Source organism: Chlamydotis macqueenii, chromosome 30, assembly GCF_036417535.1.
Source record: "Chlamydotis macqueenii isolate bChlMac1 chromosome 30, bChlMac1.mat, whole genome shotgun sequence".
In the NCBI taxonomy this organism is placed as follows: Eukaryota; Metazoa; Chordata; class Aves; order Otidiformes; family Otididae; genus Chlamydotis; species Chlamydotis macqueenii.
In genome coordinates, this window is record NC_141585.1 from 455,340 (window position 1) to 472,719 (window position 17,380).

At 66.1% G+C, this 17,380-nt stretch overlaps 4 protein-coding genes across 6 annotated transcripts in view; 3 read left to right on the forward strand and 1 right to left on the reverse strand.

The window, feature by feature from the left end:
* The window catches only part of SLC27A1 (solute carrier family 27 member 1), a 58,861-nt gene extending 50,942 nt beyond the window's left edge, over positions 1 to 7,919 (forward strand). For 2 of the 3 annotated variants that reach the window (XM_086769040.1, XM_086769039.1), the window contains 11 exons: positions 1,588 to 1,982; positions 2,505 to 2,666; positions 3,632 to 3,701; positions 3,804 to 3,895; positions 4,023 to 4,132; positions 4,904 to 5,113; positions 5,286 to 5,412; positions 5,639 to 5,785; positions 6,179 to 6,343; positions 6,703 to 6,849; positions 7,362 to 7,919. In XM_086769040.1, the coding sequence (XP_086625166.1) occupies positions 1,588 to 1,982; positions 2,505 to 2,666; positions 3,632 to 3,701; positions 3,804 to 3,895; positions 4,023 to 4,132; positions 4,904 to 5,113; positions 5,286 to 5,412; positions 5,639 to 5,785; positions 6,179 to 6,343; positions 6,703 to 6,849; positions 7,362 to 7,519 (1,783 nt within the window). In that variant the 3' untranslated portion in view covers positions 7,520 to 7,919. The remainder of the gene's footprint in view (positions 1 to 1,587; positions 1,983 to 2,504; positions 2,667 to 3,631; positions 3,702 to 3,803; positions 3,896 to 4,022; positions 4,133 to 4,903; positions 5,114 to 5,285; positions 5,413 to 5,638; positions 5,786 to 6,178; positions 6,344 to 6,702; positions 6,850 to 7,361) is intronic. The other variant, XM_086769041.1, reaches the window with a different exon arrangement.
* Positions 7,920 to 8,209: 290 nt separating this feature from the next.
* On the forward strand, positions 8,210 to 10,261 carry PGLS (6-phosphogluconolactonase). The gene is made up of 5 exons (XM_086769091.1): positions 8,210 to 8,488; positions 9,194 to 9,301; positions 9,379 to 9,480; positions 9,715 to 9,855; positions 9,974 to 10,261. Exons 1-5 carry the CDS (start codon positions 8,216 to 8,218, stop codon positions 10,109 to 10,111), a joined length of 762 nt encoding a protein of 253 aa, XP_086625217.1. The 5' UTR covers positions 8,210 to 8,215; the 3' UTR covers positions 10,112 to 10,261.
* Positions 10,262 to 10,696: 435 nt separating this feature from the next.
* QTRT1 (queuine tRNA-ribosyltransferase catalytic subunit 1) lies at positions 10,697 to 13,895 on the reverse strand. Its single transcript, XM_086769080.1, has 10 exons — positions 13,524 to 13,895; positions 13,283 to 13,351; positions 12,725 to 12,863; positions 12,565 to 12,643; positions 12,327 to 12,442; positions 11,626 to 11,764; positions 11,477 to 11,552; positions 11,273 to 11,382; positions 11,086 to 11,170; positions 10,697 to 11,007 (listed from the first exon to the last, which is right to left on the reverse strand). Exons 1-10 carry the CDS (start codon positions 13,761 to 13,763, stop codon positions 10,855 to 10,857), a joined length of 1,206 nt encoding a protein of 401 aa, XP_086625206.1. The 5' UTR covers positions 13,764 to 13,895; the 3' UTR covers positions 10,697 to 10,854.
* Positions 13,896 to 15,820: 1,925 nt separating this feature from the next.
* LOC147596986 (uncharacterized) lies at positions 15,821 to 17,324 on the forward strand. Its single transcript, XM_086769097.1, has 4 exons — positions 15,821 to 15,844; positions 16,631 to 16,793; positions 16,918 to 17,065; positions 17,140 to 17,324. The coding sequence occupies exons 2-4, from the start codon at positions 16,631 to 16,633 to the stop codon at positions 17,270 to 17,272; spliced, it is 444 nt and encodes a 147-aa protein (XP_086625223.1). The 5' UTR covers positions 15,821 to 15,844; the 3' UTR covers positions 17,273 to 17,324.
* Positions 17,325 to 17,380: the final 56 nt, after the last annotated feature.

The window sequence follows — 17,380 nt, forward strand, 5'->3', positions numbered from 1 at the left end:
CGGGGCGGGAGTCACGGAGCGCTGCCGGCCGTTAACCCCCCTCCCCGCTCAAAGAAGGGGGTAAATCCCCCCGGAAATTCACAATCCGAGCTAGGGGCTTGAGTCTCCAGCTGCGTCCCCATCTCTGGGGGGCTGTCGCCTTTGGTTCCGCGGCTTTTAGGCCTCCGCGAGGCTCTGCCTTTATTCCCAAAGATTTAGGGCTCCTGCTGCTGCCAGCTCCGCTGTGGCTGTCACTGCGCTTTGAAGAGCTGCTTCCTCCCGATTGCCCGGCAAGCTGGGAATAACGGCGGGCAGAATAAAGCTCTTTAAGCGTCTGGAAAGTGCGGCTCTGCGCTGAAAAGGCTCCTCTGTTCTGGATTTGGCACGGCGTGGCGTAAGGTCACCGCGAAAGCCCCGCTCGGGCTGGCCGTTGCCAACAAGTTGTTTCTGAAGCGCGCCCTTCCCCCTTCTGCCGGGCTCCTCTGCTCGTGACGTGCAGGCGTGAGAGCCGCGGGGGTTTTTAAAGCGCTGATATTAAATGACCTTTCCAGTTTCTGGGGATTCTTCCAAAGCCCTGGGGCACAACAATCTCCTATTTTAAATCAACCCGATTTCCTCCATCTTCCTCCCTCCAGGAAGGAAACAGGATCCCTCGTTCTGGTGGCGGTGTTACAGCAGCGTACTCTGATCAATTTATTTTTGTGGCTCAGTTGTAACTGATAGCCAAAGCAAGAGAGCCGGCGTGCCCCTAAAGATAGTTTCCTCCAGGACGGCGTGGGGCAGTTGGAGCTCAGGGAGCAGCTTTCACTGCCACCCAGCCTGAGCCCTGTCGAGGTTTAGCTTGCAGCTGCTACCCTGGAGGCTTAATTAGGTAAATTACAGAAGAGAAAAGAAAAAAAGAAAAAAGCCCTGTTAGAGTGTGCTCTGGTCTATTCTTTGTGGTATCAAATATCCACAGAGGCAGCAATCCTTTCCTTTGTGAGGCACCTCTGTCTCTAAAGGAGCTGTCCATCCCAGAATTATTATTTATTACCTAAAATCCGTGGCTTCTGCCTGGCTCCTCATCGTCCCAGGGCCGTGGCAGACTGACTCACAGGAGAACGCACCAGCGGCCCCCTTGTCTCGTGGGCGAAAGGGGGAGTTTGGCTTTGTTCTCCTGGAGCTGAGGCCAGGCGTTGTTGTCGAAGGGGCAGGCTGGCGTTGCGGCGCGGAGGCTTTCGCATCCCGAGGGGGCACAGCCGGCTGAAATAGCAACGGGTGCTGCGGAGTGGCCTTTTTTTTCATTAAAAGATGTAATTTACCCTCTTTAATATTTCCTGTGGGCTCATTTGAATCGGTGTCAATGTGAAGACCGACTCCCTGTGTTTTATAGAGCGGAAAATTGGCTGTGTGTGTTTTATTTACCGTGCTTTTAAAATAGCCATCGTTTTCCGTAGAGCAGCAGCGATTAAAAACTCCAGTTTCAGGGTAAAAAGTTCCAGTTCAGCTGTCCAAGGGCAGGGGGATGCCGGTGGGGCGCTCGCGCGGAGTACGCGCGTCCTGCCCACATCCCTTCCAATTCAGAAATCTGGCAGAAAATTAAGTTGTTACGCTCTTTCTTTGCCGCAGCGGCCTCGCGGTGCTCTTACGAGTCAAGTACAAGTTGCGAAGGCATCAAAAAGCCAAAAGCACCGTCCCCAAGATGTTCCAAGACGTTGTCCGCAGGCACCCCGACAAAGTGGCCCTGATTTACGAGGCCACTGGCGAGCGGTGGACCTTCAGGAGGCTGGACGAGTACTCCAACGCCGTGGCTAACTACTTCCACCAGCAAGGCTTCCAGCTGGGGGACGTCATCGCAATCTTCATGGAGAGCCGCCCAGAATTTGTTGGTCTCTGGCTAGGGATGGCAAAAATCGGCGTGGAGGCGGCTCTGATCAACTTCAATCTGCGCTTGGATTCTCTGGTTTACTGCGTGACAGCTTCGGGTGCGAAAGCCATGATCTTCGGAGGGGAGCTGTCTTCAGGTGAGTCGCTCGGGTGTTTGCGCGCCGTTCGGGCAACTCGAGAACCGTTTGCTCCTGAAGTAAGGCAGAGGTGGAGTGAACTGACGGAGTAAAAGCTAAGGACGGTGGTAAATCTCCCGATTACACGGGGCAGAAGTGCTCAGTCAGTGTCCGAGGCTGAAAGAGGAGCGGTGTTTTCAGCAGAGCTGCCAGTAGCTCGGTTTCATCTTCCGGCATCGTCCTGGTACCGGGGCGCCCAGCCTGGCCTCGCTGGTTTCTCTTGTTGCGTTGGGTCTGGGAGAGCTGCGTCAGGAGTCTCGCGCGTCATCAAGAAGGGGCGGTACGTGCCCCCAGGCGTATTTTTTTCTGCCCCCAGGCGTATTTTTCTCTTTTGCTTAACGCCGCGCTTTCTGGTGCGTTATAGGAGCCCTTGGTTCGTCGAGTCCTCCTGTGATTTCGGGGCACGATAGGACGTCACGCAGATTATTTTTGCCACTGCCTGGAGCGGAGTTTGTCACAAGAGCGGCTTGCTTTGTCTTGCAGCGATCTCTGAAGTGAACGGGATGTTGGGGAAGAACATGGCGAAGTTCTGCTCCGGTGACTACAACCCGGATGTCGTTCCCGTGGAGACCAGACACCTCGATCCTCTTCTGAGCACGGCATCGACGTCGCCTCCGACTCAGATTCCGATCAAAGGTTTAGATGGTAATTTTATCCCTGGCTTTTATTTCTCAGTGTGACGTGCGCGAGAGCTGGGCTGGGGGACAGCAAAAGGAGAGCTAAGCAAGACGGGGGGGTGGAATCAACCCAGTTTGGGCTCGTAAATAGAAGAAAGGAGAGAAAAAAGAAGATCCTGGTTGCAGGGTACTCTGGGTTAAGTTTCTCGTTGTCTGAGACTCCTGAGCTTTACGCGGCAAACATCTTGAGTACCCGCAGGAGAGAGATCGGTGCCTCCCCGGGGCCAGCTCCTCCGGGACAGGAGAGCAGCCGCGGGGGGCGAAGCGGCCCGCGTTAGCTTTGTTCGCTCTGCGGCTCCGGCAGGTTTGTCGGGAGCGTTTAACAGCCCGTGTTACCTTTCCCCGCGGCGACTCGGGCGCGGTTCAAGCCTTGCCTCGGAAGATGGCCGTGAGGAGGACGAGTGTTGGCGGGCTGGGATTCAGGAAGATGCTAGTGGGCCTCTGGTCTGCGTTTCGTACTTTAAGACAAGCGTATCTGAGCCCCCTGAGGCGTGGGGCTCCGTTTTGGTACTTTATTTACAGCGGGAGGAACGATGCTGCGAAGAGGCTTTTCCTTTAGATGATTTTTTTTAATTCTCGAGGCCTAGATACCCGCCCTACCTCAGACACAGGCTGAGACCTTTCCTCTAGCTGGGTTTGGAGTGAACAGCTGACCTGGAGCGCTAATCAAGCCCCAGGACAATGTGCAGAAAGGGCTGCAGATCGTGTTCTCCGCGCTCCGCAGACTTCCTACGTGGTCCGATATCTGCCGTTCCAGACCACACGCAGATTCTCCATCACACTGTGTGTTTGTGTCGGCCTGCGCAGCTTGCTGTCCCTTCTGCTGTCGCCGTTCTCCAGCCGTGGGGAGCAAAGCCTGAAATGCAAACCAAACCCCCGTTTTCCTCAGGTAGTTGAGAACTGGCTGTCTGACGCCTGTTTCCGTTCCTTTAGATCGGCTCTTCTACATCTACACGTCAGGAACGACAGGAATGCCCAAAGCCGCCATCGTGGTGCACAGCAGGTGAGGACCTGGGGTGGCACTTCCTTCTCGGGGCACGGTGCACGCCGCGGAGCCGCAGGCTTTACCCGTCTCGCTCGCTCGGCGCGCGCCGTGTCCCTGCAGGTATTACCGTATCGCCGCCTTCGGTTACTACGCCTACAGAATGCGGCCGGAGGACGTCCTCTACAACTGCCTCCCGCTCTATCATTCCGCAGGTAAGCCTTCTCCTCCTCGCGGGCGGGGGTGCGGCGTTGGCCTCCCCCCAGCCCGCTCCTTCGTTTGTCCTTGCTGGTGAAGGGGGCCAGGCTGGTCGGAGCTAGCCCCGCCGTCGTTCCTTCCCAGGTAACATCATGGGAGTCGGGCAGTGCCTGATCCACGGCCTCACCGTGGTGATCAGGAAGAAGTTCTCGGCCAGTCGCTTCTGGGATGACTGCGCGAAGTACAGATGCACGGTGAGGGCTCTGCGGTTATTGATCTCCAGATAATTCCCCGTCCCTTAGCAGATGGAGAGGTGCCTGCACCACGGCGTCTTCAAACTGCCAGCGCAGGCGATCCCGCACGATCCCGGCACGCGGGATTAAGAGACTTTAGAGAAGGTCTTTCATCCACCTTCTCCTGCTTCCCCTTTGTACAAGACCAGCTTTTAAAACACGAGTCTGCGTCCGTTAAGCGCTGCGGGAAAGCTCTGCCGGCATCTAACTGCGCGGGGAATCTCTGCAGAGGAGCTCTCGCAGCAGTTCAGAGCCGATAAACATCTCTTTGTGTCGGCATTACCTTCTAATTTAAGCAGCTCCTGCTCCTCCGCGGTGTTTCTGTTGCCCTTCTCCCCCGGCGGTATTTATAGCCGGGAACTGGATCTGCGCTCTGGCTGCGTTTTGCTGGGTCAAGCTCTGAGTTTGTCACTGACCGCTCATTCCCCTCCTTTTTCTGGAGGGCTTTTAGTCGCCCGTTGAAGCGCGAGGGTTTTTCTTTACGTGAGTTTCTTAATTCCCGCTGAGAGATCCCTCCTCTCCTCTTTTCTGGCGGCACTGTTTGGCATCTGCCTGGTTTTTCATGGCAAGAAATCCCACCCTGAACTTGCCAGCCCTCACAGTTTGTTACAACGCCCGACGTGCCTAGTTCCGCGAGCTTTGCTGACGCCGGCGGCCTCGCGGTCGGCTTTTTCCAGGGTGTCGTAAGGGTCACCTGAAGCCTGAGCTGTGTTTTTGTGTTTACTGCTTCAGATTATTCAGTATATCGGGGAAATCTGCAGGTATCTTCTGAATCAGCCGGTCCGAGAGTCGGAAACCCAGCACTGCGTGCGCCTGGCGGTGGGCAATGGTTTGAGACCCACCATATGGGAGGACTTCACCAAGCGCTTCCGGATTAAGCAGATCGGAGAGTTCTACGGAGCCACGGAGTGCAACTGCAGCATCGCCAACTTGGACGGGAAGGTGAGGAGGAAGAGGGGACCGCCGCGGCTGGGAAAGGAGGAAGAGCTCTGCTGGCTTCTCTGGCTCCTCCTCACACGGATAGCGGGGAGCTAAGTTGGTAATTGGGGGCGGCCTGCACAAAAACCTGGAAAAAAAAATGACATTTGGGGTGTTTTTTTCTGCCTTTTGGAAGGTTGGCGCCTGCGGTTTCAACAGTCGGATTTTGCCCAACGTTTATCCCATCCGTTTGGTCAAGGTCAACGAGGACACGATGGAGCTGATCCGGGATGCCCGCGGGCTGTGTATCCCCTGTTGCCCAGGTGAGCGTTGGCCCGAACAAATCAATCCCAGCGTTTTGTTCTTAAAAAATACGTTTTATAACTTCTGGCCGGTTTGAGGGGTTTCCAGTGTCCTGTACAGGTTTCCGCTTCCAGCTCTTTCCTCCAAAGATGGATCGGTTCGGCAGCTGGACGTCCTTCGGTGCGCACAAAGCTTAGCTTGTCAGGAAACGTTGGTGTCATCTTGTCTCGATCCCGTTCCCCGCAGGAGAGCCGGGATTGCTGGTCGGTCAGATAAATCAGCAGGATCCCCTGCGCCGCTTCGACGGCTACGTCAGCGAGAGCGCCACCACCAAGAAGATTGCGCACAACGTGCTTCGGAAGGGGGACCAGGCGTACCTCTCAGGTACTGTCGGTACGCATTGCAGGCCTTCGTCGGGCGAAGGCGCTCTCCAGAGACCTAAATCGGGGATTTTTCAGAGGAACCGATGGTCTTAAAAAGTCTTTTCCACCCCAAGTGATTCTAGGATTAGTGTTTTGAAGTTGTCAGCTGTTGAGCTGCTCTGGGTTTTGTAAAAAAAAAAAAAAAAAATCAACCTTTCAAAGAGGGTGAGGCTGGTTTCCCCGCCCCGCCGCTGCCGTCCGTCTCCTGTCACGAGGAGAGCGCGCCGCGGTGGGAAGTCACCGAAGTTCTGCGCTCCCTCGGGGGACAGAGCAGCAGGGTGCTGAGCAGAGCGCGGCGAGGCAGCCCTGGGCACCGACGAACTTGAGTCCCGAGGTGCATTTTGGCGTCTTCCCCCCCTCCCAGGAGACGTGTTGGTGATGGACGACCTGGGTTACATGTACTTCAAAGATCGCAGCGGGGACACCTTCCGATGGCGAGGAGAGAACGTCTCCACCACCGAGGTGGAAGGAACGCTGAGTCACATTCTCAACCAGACGGATGTCGCGGTGTACGGAGTGGGAGTACCAGGTAGAACGCGGAGTCGGAGCTCTCGAGGTGGAGGGAGAAGGGCGGATATCAGGCAAACGCGCCGAGTCTGTGTCAGAACGGGCGGAAACGGGTTGCCTCTGTTCTAACCCAGAAATGAGGAGTTAGGATAGAGACGGACGACGGGGTTTGACACGTTTATTTTGAGCAGTAGAAATAAGCAGAGATCCAGTGCTGCAGTCTTGATTTCTATCTTAAAACACAAGATTTTTCACAACGTGAACATCGCGGAAGCTCTCGGTGTGAAAAGACCGTTCTGTGGGCGTGCGGGCGCCGAGATCTTCAAGGAATCCGGGACCCAGGGGACGCAGGAGGGAACTGAGCGGGCTCTTCTGTTTCAGGGGTGGAGGGCAAAGCTGGGATGGCAGCGATCGCGGACCCCAAAGCTAAAGTCAACCCCAACGTGCTGTACCAGGAGCTGCAGAAGGTGCTGCCTCCCTACGCCCGGCCCGTCTTCCTCAGGCTCCTGCCGCAGGTTGACACCACAGGTATCGGCGATCCGGGGAAGTTCAGATCCCAAAAGGAGCTTGGAAGCGTTTCTGCCTGCTTTAGGGCAAAATAACGTCCCAGCTCCAAGTACGGCAGGCGCGGAAGCGCGCTGCTGGTACAAGTGATTATTGTAGTTAAGGCTTCAACGAGAAATCGGCTCGTTCCAGGCCCTTAGAGAAAAGATCTATAGGGACGCGAGCTCTCCAGCTCCGTTGCCTTTCCCGGCACTTAATTCCAGTATGACTACGGCCGAGTCGGCTGCTGTTTGGTTTCTGTTTCCAGTTTCCCAAGATCTGGTCCTTTTTACCAGCCCCGGCATGAGGAGAAGTAAAAATTGTGCAAGGTTTATCTGTCAGGCAGTTCACGAGCTTCGAGTTGCTACGATTCGTAGGTAGAACTGGAAGTGAAATGCTGCCTGTGACGTTTCCTCCACGCTCTGATGTTTAAGCAGTCTTTTTGATGCAAAGTTTTGGGTTTTGTTTCTTTTTTTTTTTTTCCCCTTTTTTTGAAGGTACGTTTAAGATTCAGAAAACCCGCTTGCAGCGAGAAGGATTTGACCCCCACCAAACCTCGGATCGGTTGTATTTTCTGGATCTAAAGCTGGGAAAATACGTTCCTCTGGACGAATGCCTCTATGAAAGGATTTGTTCTGGAAAAGCTGCTTTGTGATCGAGTCAGGCTCAGCCTTTTCGAGGGGAAAACGATGACTAAGCGGAGGGCCGCGATGCTGGCGGGAAGCGCTGGATTCCTGCGAGGCCCGTACGCGGGGAAGCACCTTGCCCCGTGTCTCCCTCCCCTAAAGCACATTAACCCGGTGCCCGCTCCCTCCCGTTAACCCGCCCTTACGCCTCTAGAGAGAGTATTTTTGTAACCACTACCTGCTTAGGGAGGAGCTCAACGGCCATATTTATTTACGGAGACGCCTGTTCCCCGCCGGGGCTTCTCTTTGCTCCATCTCTGAACTTAACCACTTTAGACCATTTTTAACCTCACTTGGTGTTAGGTGACGTTTTAACTAGCCCCTAGGGGCTGGGGCTGTGAGGACATTAAAAAAAAAAAACAAAAAGACTTCGATGGGTGCTGTGGTGGAGGGCAGCGGTGAGAGCCTGGGTGCCTGAGGCCTTAGGGAGGGGGCCGGGGACGATTTGTACGTGGACGGTGGAACGGCGAGGCACAGGCTCTGCGTTCAGCCCGCCTCCGCCTCCCCTTCTTCCGCCTGCGCCGCTACGCGAGGCCGGGGCTTGGGCCGGGAGGCCTGGGCCGCGGGTTGCTAGGGCCGCGGGTTGCTAGGGCCGCGGGTTGCTAGGCAACGTCGCGCGGCGCATGCCCTTCACTTCCGCCGCACCGCTTCCGGTAGCGCCCGCCATGGCCGCCGCCACGGGCCGCGTCTCGGTGTTCCCGTCGCCGCGGGAGCTGGGCCCGGCCCTGGCGCAGCTGGTGGTCGAGCGGGCGGCGGCGGCCGGCGGCCGCTTCTCGCTGGGCCTCTCGGGCGGGAGCCTGGTGGGGATCCTCGCTCGGGACCTGCCCGCCGCCGCCGCCGCCACCGGCCCCGCCGCCCCGAGCCGCTGGCTGCTGGCCTTCTGTGACGAGCGGCTGGTTCCGCCCGAGCACCCCGAGAGCACCGGCGGGGCCTACCAGGTGAGCGGGGCCTACCAGGTGAGTGGGGCCTACCGGGGGGCGGGGCCTACCGGGGCGCGGGGCCTACCGGGGGGGCGGGGCCTACCAGGTGAGCGGGGCCTACCGGCGGGGGCGGGGCCTACCGGGGGGCGGGGCCTACCGGCGGGGGCGGGGCCTACCGGGGGAGCGGGGCCTACCGTGGGGCGCGGGGCCTACCGGCGGGGGCGGGGCCTACCAGGTGAGCGGGGCCTACCGGGGGGGCGGGGCCTACCGGGGGAGCGGGGCCTACCAGGTGAGCGGGGCCTACCGGGGGAGCGGGGCCTACCAGGTGAGCGGGGCCTACCGGGGGGGCGGGGCCTACCGGGGGGCGGGGCCTACCGGCGGGGGCGGGGCCTACCGGGGGGCGGGGCCTACCGGCGGGGGCGGGGCCTACCAGGTGAGCGGGGCCTACCGGCGGGGGCGGGGCCTACCGGCGGGGCGGGGCCTACCGGGGGGGCGGGGCCTACCGGGGGCGCAGGGCCTACCGGGGGCGCGGGGCCTACCGGGGGCGCGGGGCCTACCGGGGGAGCGGGGCCTACCAGGTGAGCGGGGCCTACCGGGGGAGCGGGGCCTACCAGGTGAGCGGGGCCTACCGGCGGGGGCGGGGCCTACCGGGGGGGCGGGGCCTACCGGGGGGGCGGGGCCCCGGCCCGGCCCCCACCGGCCGCCGCTCTCCGCGCCCCGCAGGCCCAGCTCCTGCCGCGGCTGCCCGGCCCCGCGCCGCGGGTGCTGGCCGTCACCCCCGGGCTGTCCCCCGCCGCCGCCGCCGAGGACTACGCCGCGCAGCTCCGCCAGGTACCGGCCACCGGAGCCGGCGGGGGGGTGCGGGGAGAGCGCGGTTGTCCCCGCCCCCACCGCCGCTCCCTCCGCAGGCTTTCCCGGGCGAGGCCGTGCCGGTGTTCGACCTGCTGCTGCTGGGCGTGGGCCCGGACGGGCACACCTGCTCCCTGTTCCCCGGCCACCCGCTGCTGCAGGTGAGCGCGGCCGCGCTGGGCACGCGCGGGGGCGGCTGCGGGGGCGGCTGCGGGGGCGGGGGGGGCGCGCCCCCTGCTCGCGTCCCTTCCGTCTCTCCCGGTTTGGGGGAGACAAAGCCGTTGCCCTCGGGCCGAGCAGGCTCGGCCGCCGCCCGCAGCCGGAGCCTGGCTGCTCCCCTGCTTTGCGCTTTTTTTTTCCCTTTTTGTGTTTTTTTTTCTTTTCCGCTCCGACAGGAGAAAGAGAAAATCGTGGCTGCCATCACCGACTCCCCGAAGCCGCCGCCGCAGCGGATAACGTTCACGCTGCCCGTCCTGAACGCCGCGCGGATGGTGGCGTTCGTGGCCGCGGGGGACGGCAAAGCCGCCGTTGTAAAGGTTTGCTCCCGAGCCGTTCCTTCTCTCCGGGAAAATCCAAGCCGTTCCGGGCGGCAGCGAGCCGCCGGAGGTCGCGCTCGGCCGCGGGCCTGAGGCGCCGTTCCCCGTCTCCCGCCAGCGCGTTTTGGAAGGCGACGAGGAAAACCCCCTTCCCGCCGCCCGCGTGCGGCCCGGCTCCGGGCAGCTGCGCTGGCTCCTGGACGAGGCGGCGGCCAAGCAGCTCACCGGCCGCGCGGAGCAGCGTTCCGGGCCGTAGCGGCTCCGTGCCGTAGCGGCTCCGGCTGCGACGTTCCGGGCGGGGAACGCTGGTGCGACCGCGGCGCTCGGTACAACGCGGGGGGGGTCCCTTCTTCGGGATCAAGGGGCACAGAATAAATATATATATTTTTTTTTTTCCCTTTTTCTGGAACAAACGGCGCTTTGCCGCGCGCGGATTTCCGGGTAGTAATTCCGGGGGCTCGGCTGGGACCGCACACAGCCCCCCCCGGCGACGACCGACCACGGCCCCCTGCCCCCTGCCCCCCGCCGCCTCGGTCCCGGCAAAGCTTGGGCGACGCCGGAGGTTTTCCCGGCCGGATCCCCGGAGAGGACGGAGCCGGGCCCGGCGCCCCCCCCCCCCCCCAAAATCCTGGGCTCTGCCAGAGCAGGGGCAGCTGAGCCCCCCCCATCAGGCAGCACCGGGCCCCCCTGCACCCCCAGGACCCCCCCACCAGTGTCGCCGTGACCCCCTGGTCTTACCCTGCCCAGGCCCCCCAGACCCATTCCACCCCCCCAGACCCATTTGGGGGCCCCCCCAGCCCCTTTCCCCCCCCAGCCCCCTTCAGAGCCCCACACGTCGCCGTTCCCACCAGGAAACTTTTTTTTTTTCGGTGCAGCTTAAAAAAAAAAAAAAAAAATTGAAAAATATAAAAAATACAAAACACGCGTGGAAAGGATAAAACCGCTCGCGGGGGGGTGGGCCCCTCCGCCGCCCCCCCCCGGGATTTGGGGGGGTCCCGGTCAGTCCAGGGCCAGGCCGACGGCGGCCAAAGCCTCCAGGACCCAGGCGGGGACCCTCTCCCGCGCCCCGTACATGGTGGCCAGGAACTTCCGCACGAATTCCGGGAAGCGCTGCGCCAGGATGCTCTCGCGGATGGAGTCCATCAGGTTGAGCTGGGGGGGGTGGGGGGGGTTAAAGGGGGGCCTGGGACCCCCCCGGGACCCCCCCCGCCCCCGGGACCCCCGACCCACCTGGTAGGCGACGTTGTGCACGGTGAGGTGGTGCAGCGCGGCCGGCTCGCTGCGCAGCAGGGCGTGCAGGTAGGCGCGGCTGTGCCTGCGCGGGGGGCGCACAGGAGAGGGGGCAGCGTTTTTGGGGGGGGGTCGCACCCCCACCTCACCCCCCCGACCCCCCACGCCCCCCCGGGCCCCCACCCACCGCTGGCAGGTGGGGCAGGCGCAGTTCTCGTCGATGGGGCGGAAATCTCTGGCGAAACGTTTGTTCTTCAGCTGCAGGGAGCCCCAGGGCACCAGCGCCGAGCCGAAACGCTGCGGGGAGGGGGCGGCAGGGCTGGGGGGGCCCCAATCTGGCGGGGGGGGTTCATTTGTGTCCCCCTCCCCCCGGCGCCCCCGAGCCTCTTACCGCCGTGCGCGTGGGGAAGACGCAGTCGAACATGTCGCAGCCCAGCGCCACGCAGACCACCAGGTCGGTGGCGTAGCTGCGGGGGGGGAGCGGGGGGCTGAGCCGGGGGGGGGCCCTGCCCCGCGCCCCCCCGGCCACCCAAAACGTACCCCACGCCCATGAGGTAGCGGGGTTTGTCCCGCGGGAGGCGGTCGGTGCTGAGCTTCACCATCCTCCAGAAGCGGCCCTTCTCCTCGCCGCCGCTCAGGCCGCCGATGGCGAAGCCGGGGACGTCCCGCGCCGTCATCTCTGGGGGGAGGCGCGCTGGGACCCCCGCAGCACCCCCCGCGCGGGGGACGGGACGGGGGGGGGGGGGGGGGAGGGGGGGAGCGAGAGGAAGATGAGGAACAGGGGGGCAGGTGGGGAGAGGGAGGAAGGCCGGGAGCTGTGGGAGGATAAGGAGTAGGACGAAGGTGGGGAGATCCGGGAGGATGAGGAGGGGGAGGAAGATGAGGAATGGGGGCGCAGATGGGGAGCAGGGAGAAGGTGAGGAAGGGGAAGAGGATGAGGATGAGGAGGAAGGTGGGAAGCCAGAGGAGGATGAAAAGCAGACGGGGAATGGGAAGATGATGGGGAGCGGGAGGAAGGCAGGGAGCGGGGCGCAGCGGGGGAGGATGAGGAGCGGGAGGAAGGTGGGGAACGGGAAGAGGAGGATGGGGAACGGGGGAGCGACGGGGGCGGGATGTGGGGGGGAAGCAGGAGGATGATGAGGAGCAGCTGGGGAGCGGGAGGAAGGCGGCGAGGAGGAGGAGGAGCGGGAGGAAGGCGGCGAGGAGGAGGAGGAGCGGGAGGAAGGCGGGGGCCGCGCTACCTTGCAGGCACCGCGTGCGCAGGGCGGGGTCCAGCCCCCCCTGCACGATGGCGAAGAGGCTCTGCTGCCGCGGGCGGCGGTTGGCGGCGATGCAGCGGTCCAGCCAGCGCACGGACCTGGCGGCGGGGGCACGGGGGGCGCGTCAGGGCCCGGGGGGGGCCCGGGGGGGTCGGGGGGAGTCCAGGGGGGTTGGGGAGGGTCCTGGAGGGGTCTGGGGGGGCCCGAGGGGGTCCCGCACCTCTGCATGGCCTCCTCCACGCGCGGCCCCGTCGTGCTGCTGCTCACCACGTCGTCCAGCTGCATCACGATGTCGGCGCCTGTGGGGGGGGGTGGTTTGGGGGGGTCTCAGAACCCCTCCCCCCGTGGTTTTGGGGGGGTTCACGCCCCCCCAGACGCACCCAGCGCGTTCTGGATCTCCATGGACTTCTCGGGGCTGAGCAGGATCTCCCCCCCGCCGTAGGGGGAGCGGAAGCGGACCCCCTCCTCCGTCACCTCCGACAGCTGCGCCAGCGACACCATCTGGAAGCCCCCGCTGTCCTGGGGGGTGGGGGGCCGTTGGGGGGGGCGAGGGGACCCCCGGAACGGGGCTGGGGAGGGGGGTGACGCCCCGCGGCCGGGGGCTGGGGAGGGGGCGGGGGGGCGGGGAGCCCTGGGGCTGCGAGAGGGGGGCTGGGGGGGCCACACCCCTCCCCAGGCAGGGCCGAGGGGTGTCACCCCCCCCAAGATGGGGGGCTGGGGGTCTCCCTGCCCCAGGTACGGGTGGGGGGGTCACACCCCTCCCCAGGTGGGGGTCTAGGGTGCCACCCCCCCGCTCCCCAAGATGGGGGTCTGGGGGTGTCACATCTGCCCCCCCCAGAGGGGGTCACTCCGCTCCCGATGGGGTCGGGGGGGTCACACCCCCAGCTATGGGTCTGGGGGTGTCCCCCCCCCCGGGCGGGGGTCGCGCCCCCCCTCACCGTCAGCAGGTTGTGGGGCCAGTCCATGAAGCCGTGCAGACCCCCGGCGCGCCGCACCACCTCCGGGCCCTGCGGGGGGGGACGGGACACGCGGGGGGCTCACATTTTGGGGTGGGAGCCCCCAGGGGGCGGGGCTCCCGAGGGGGCGGGGCTCCAAGAGGGCGGGGCGGGGCCCTCCCGCGCCCGGTGCTGCCCGCCGGCCGCCCCCCGGCCCCGGTGCCGCGCCGTCCCCCCCGCTCACCGGCTGCGTGCCGAGGTGGTAGGTGTTGCCCAGGCAGATGCGGCAGCCGAGGGCGGCGAGCTGGGCCGCCGTCAGCCCCTTGGCGGTGCCGCGGGTGCCCACGGGCATGAAGACCGGGCAGGGGACGGGGCCGTGCGGCAGCCGCAGCTCTCCCGCCCGCGCCCGGCTCCGCCCGCACTCCGCCAGCACCCGCAGCAGCGGCGGCGGCGGCGCCGGGCCCGACGCGCTGGGCGCCGCCATCTTCGCCGCTTTCCCGCCACCCCGACGTGACCCCGCGCTTCCGGGCCTCCGCCGGAAGTGGTCGTAACCAAGGGCAACGCGGGCGCCATGTTGGGGCCTGGGCCTCCGCGCTGGGCCTGGCCGGGGTCTTGGGGGGGGGGGAGCGGGGGGCGACCCTCGTCCGGCTGCCGTGTCCCCTCCTTCCCCCCTCCCCGTGACCCCCCGGAGAACCCCCTCCCCACCCCTGCGGTCCCTGGCGGGGAGAGCCCCCTCCCCTGGTCTCTATGTCTGCCCGGGACAGCCCCCTCCCCACCCCTGTGACCCCCGGACAGCCCCCTCCCCATCCCCGCGACCCCCGGACAGCCCCCTCCCCACCCCTGTGACCCCGGACAGCCCCCTCCCCACCCCCGTGACCCCGGACAGCCCCCTCCCCACCCCCGCGACCCCCGGACAGCCCCCTCCCCACCCCTGTGACCCCGGACAGCCCCCTCCCCACCCCCGCGACCCTGCAGAGCCCCCTCCCCACCCCTGTGACCCCCGGACAGCCCCCTCCCCACCCCCGCGACCCCCGGACAGCCCCCTCCCCACCCCTGTGACCCCCGGACAGCCCCCTCCCCACCCCCGCGACCCCCGGACAGCCCCCTCCCCACCCCCGTGACCCTGCAGAGCCCCCTCCCCACCCCCGCGACCCCCGGACAGCCCCCTCCCCACCCCCGTGACCCTGCAGAGCCCCCTCCCCACCCCCGTGACCCCCGGACAGCCCCCTCCCCACCCCCGTGACCCTGCAGAGCCCCCTCCCCACCCCTGTGACCCCCGGACAGCCCCCTCCCCACCCCTGTGACCCCCGGACAGCCCCCTCCCCACCCCCGCGACCCCCGGACAGCCCCCTCCCCACCCCCGTGACCCTGCAGAGCCCCCTCCCCACCCCTGTGACCCCCGGACAGCCCCCTCCCCACCCCCGTGACCCTGCAGAGCCCCCTCCCCACCCCTGTGACCCCCGGACAGCCCCCTCCCCACCCCCGTGACCCTGCAGAGCCCCCTGCCCACCCCTGTGACCCCCGGACAGCCCCCTCCCCACCCCCGTGACCCTGCAGAGCCCCCTCCCCACCCCTGTGACCCCCGGACAGCCCCCTCCCCACCCCTGTGACCCCCGGACAGCCCCCTCCCCACCCCCGTGACCCTGCAGAGCCCCCTGCCCACCCCTGTGACCCCCGGACAGCCCCCTCCCCAGCCCCGCGACCCCCGGACAGCCCCCTCCCCACCTCTGTGACCCCCGGACAGCCCCCTCCCCACCCCCGCGACCCCCGGACAGCCCCCTCCCCACCCCCGTGACCCTACAGAGCCCCCTCCCCACCCCTGTGACCCCCCGGACAGCCCCCTCCCCACCCCTGTGACCCCCGGACAGCCCCCTCCCCAGCCCCGCGACCCCCGGACAGCCCCCTCCCCACCTCTGTGACCCCCGGACAGCCCCCTCCCCACCCCCGCGACCCCCGGACAGCCCCCTCCCCACCCCCGCGACCCCCGGACAGCCCCCTCCCCACCCCCATGACCCCGGACAGCCCCCTCCCCACCCCCGTGACCCTACAGAGCCCCCTCCCCACCCCTGTGACCCCCGGACAGCCCCCTCCCCACCCCCGTGACCCTACAGAGCCCCCTCCCCACCTCTGTGACCCCCGGACAGCCCCCTCCCCACCCCTGCGACCCCCGGACAGCCCCCTCCCCACCCCCGTGACCCTACAGAGCCCCCTCCCCACCTCTGTGACCCCCGGACAGCCCCCTCCCCACCCCCGCGACCCCGGACAGCCCCCTCCCCACCCCCGCGACCCCCGGGCTCCCCTTGCCTTGGGGAAGAGCCCCTTCCCCTGCTCCCTAACCCCCCCCAGACAGAGCCCCCTCCCCATCCCCTCATCCTCAGGCAGACCCCCCCCTTACCCCTCAGCACCCCTTTTCCCCCCGGGGAGGGTCCTGGGACCCCGTTTCAGGTGAGCGGGGGGCCCGAGCCGGGGACACTTTCCGTGTTTTGGCAGAAATTGCCGGGTTTGTTCCCGCAGCCTGCCCGCAGTCGGCTCCGCGGCGCGGGGGAAGCCCCCCGTCCGGAGGAGGTACCCCACCCCCGCCCCCCCGGGTTCCCAAAACCGATAGCGGGGGAGCGCGGGGGGCTGCGCTGGCTGGGGGGGTCCGCCGTCCCAGTCAGACCATCTGCTGGGACTGGGGACCCGAACTGGGGAGGGGAGGGCGCGAGGGGCGCGCCCCGGGCTGGCTGGCTGCGGGAGGAGTTCGAAATTCCCTCGGACCCAGTGAAAACGTTCGGGAACGATCCGGAAAGGCCCGGCTCCTCCTCCGTGCTCCCTGCCGTGCGGCTGTCCCGGGACCCCGGCGAGCGAACGCTCGTTACGGCGTTAACGAGGCAGACGAGGTGCCTGGTCCCAGTCCACTCTGCTCTTGGAAAGCGGAGTTTTTATCCCAGAAATCTGGCTGGGAATCCAGGAACGGCATCCGTGGGACGCTGGCTCCGTCCCTCTCCCCGCCAGCGGCTCCGGCGGGGCGGCTCGGCCGTTTCGGAGCCCCACGGTTGAATCCCGGTCACGGTAACGCCGGCGGGTCCGGATAATCCGGGTTCCCTCGGGTGACGGGGACGCAGATCTTCCCCCCGCGCCGCTGCGGTTGAAACGGGAGCGGGGATGGATTTGGGAAACGCTGTCCCGCCCGGGAGGTGGCCACCACCGGATTTCGGAGCTCGGTGGGACGCCGGCAGCGGGGTCGTCCCCCCTCTCCGGTGATGCCGGGACGTTCTGGTGCTGCCCAGGGTCAGCGCCGGCCGCGACGCTGCTGCGGTGCCCGGAGCCGTGCCGATCCCCGTCTTTTCCTTCCCTTTTCCCGGCTGGAAGATGGCTGCGGCGCATCCCGGCCGGACCGAGCCCCCGGAGCCGCAGGAGCGACCGAACCGCCGGACGGTGGATCGGCTGAGCCCGGAGCTCCGGGCGGAGAAACACATCCTGCTCAGCATGGACGGGAAGCTGCTGGGGCCGGAGCTGAGCCGGATCCGGAGCGGTAGGAACGCCGGGAGGGTTCTCCCGTGGGAAAAGGCCGGGGGGCCGGGGGGGGCGGCCCCCCAACCCGCGCTGCGGTCCCGGCAGGGGGGCTGAGGGCGCCTTGGCCCCCCTCCCCGCCCCAGAGCTGGCTCTGCCGCTGGAGCGCCCGGACGCCGAGCTGCCCCGGGAGCCGCCCGCCGGGTACCTGAGCCGCCAGCGCCGCTCGCTGCCCGCCTTCCCCGAGACCCCCGGCCCCCGGCCCCCCGGCCCCCCGGCCCCCGCCGAGCTCAGGTGGGTGCCGCCCCGCCGGGGTCCGCTTTTCGGGGTTGGCGTCCCCCTGAACGTCCGCCCCGTCTCTCTTCCAGGAGCAGCTCGGAGGTGCTGTGTGCCGGCCGGTTCCCGGCGGGGCTCAGCCGCTTGGTGACCGGGCTGCGGACCCCCGGCTCGCCGCCGCCACGGCGGGGCAGCCCCCCGGCCCCGGGGGGCGCGGGGCGGTGAGGGCTCGATGGCGGCGCGGGGCGAGGGCGCGAAATAAAGACCCTCGGGGCGAGCTGGCTGCCGTTCGTGCTGGGGGTCCCGCGGGGGCGGGACCGGGACCGGGACGGG

Coding starts and splice junctions, on each gene's coding strand:
- QTRT1 (XM_086769080.1), bottom strand. CDS start 13,763: ATGGCGGCGCCCAGCGCGTCGGGCCCGGCGCCGCCGCCGCCGCTGCTG. Junction 12,864..13,282: donor GGCCCCACAACCTGCTGACG/GTGAGGGGGGGC, acceptor CCCACCCCCCAG/GACAGCGGGGGCTTCCAGAT. Junction 11,171..11,272: donor GCCTGCCCCACCTGCCAGCG/GTGGGTGGGGGC, acceptor CCCCCCGCGCAG/GCACAGCCGCGCCTACCTGC.
- LOC147596986 (XM_086769097.1), top strand. CDS start 16,631: ATGGCTGCGGCGCATCCCGGCCGGACCGAGCCCCCGGAGCCGCAGGAG. Junction 16,794..16,917: donor GCTGAGCCGGATCCGGAGCG/GTAGGAACGCCG, acceptor TCCCCGCCCCAG/AGCTGGCTCTGCCGCTGGAG. Junction 17,066..17,139: donor CCGGCCCCCGCCGAGCTCAG/GTGGGTGCCGCC, acceptor TCTCTCTTCCAG/GAGCAGCTCGGAGGTGCTGT.
- PGLS (XM_086769091.1), top strand. CDS start 8,216: ATGGCCGCCGCCACGGGCCGCGTCTCGGTGTTCCCGTCGCCGCGGGAG. Junction 9,302..9,378: donor ACGCCGCGCAGCTCCGCCAG/GTACCGGCCACC, acceptor CTCCCTCCGCAG/GCTTTCCCGGGCGAGGCCGT. Junction 9,856..9,973: donor GCAAAGCCGCCGTTGTAAAG/GTTTGCTCCCGA, acceptor GTCTCCCGCCAG/CGCGTTTTGGAAGGCGACGA.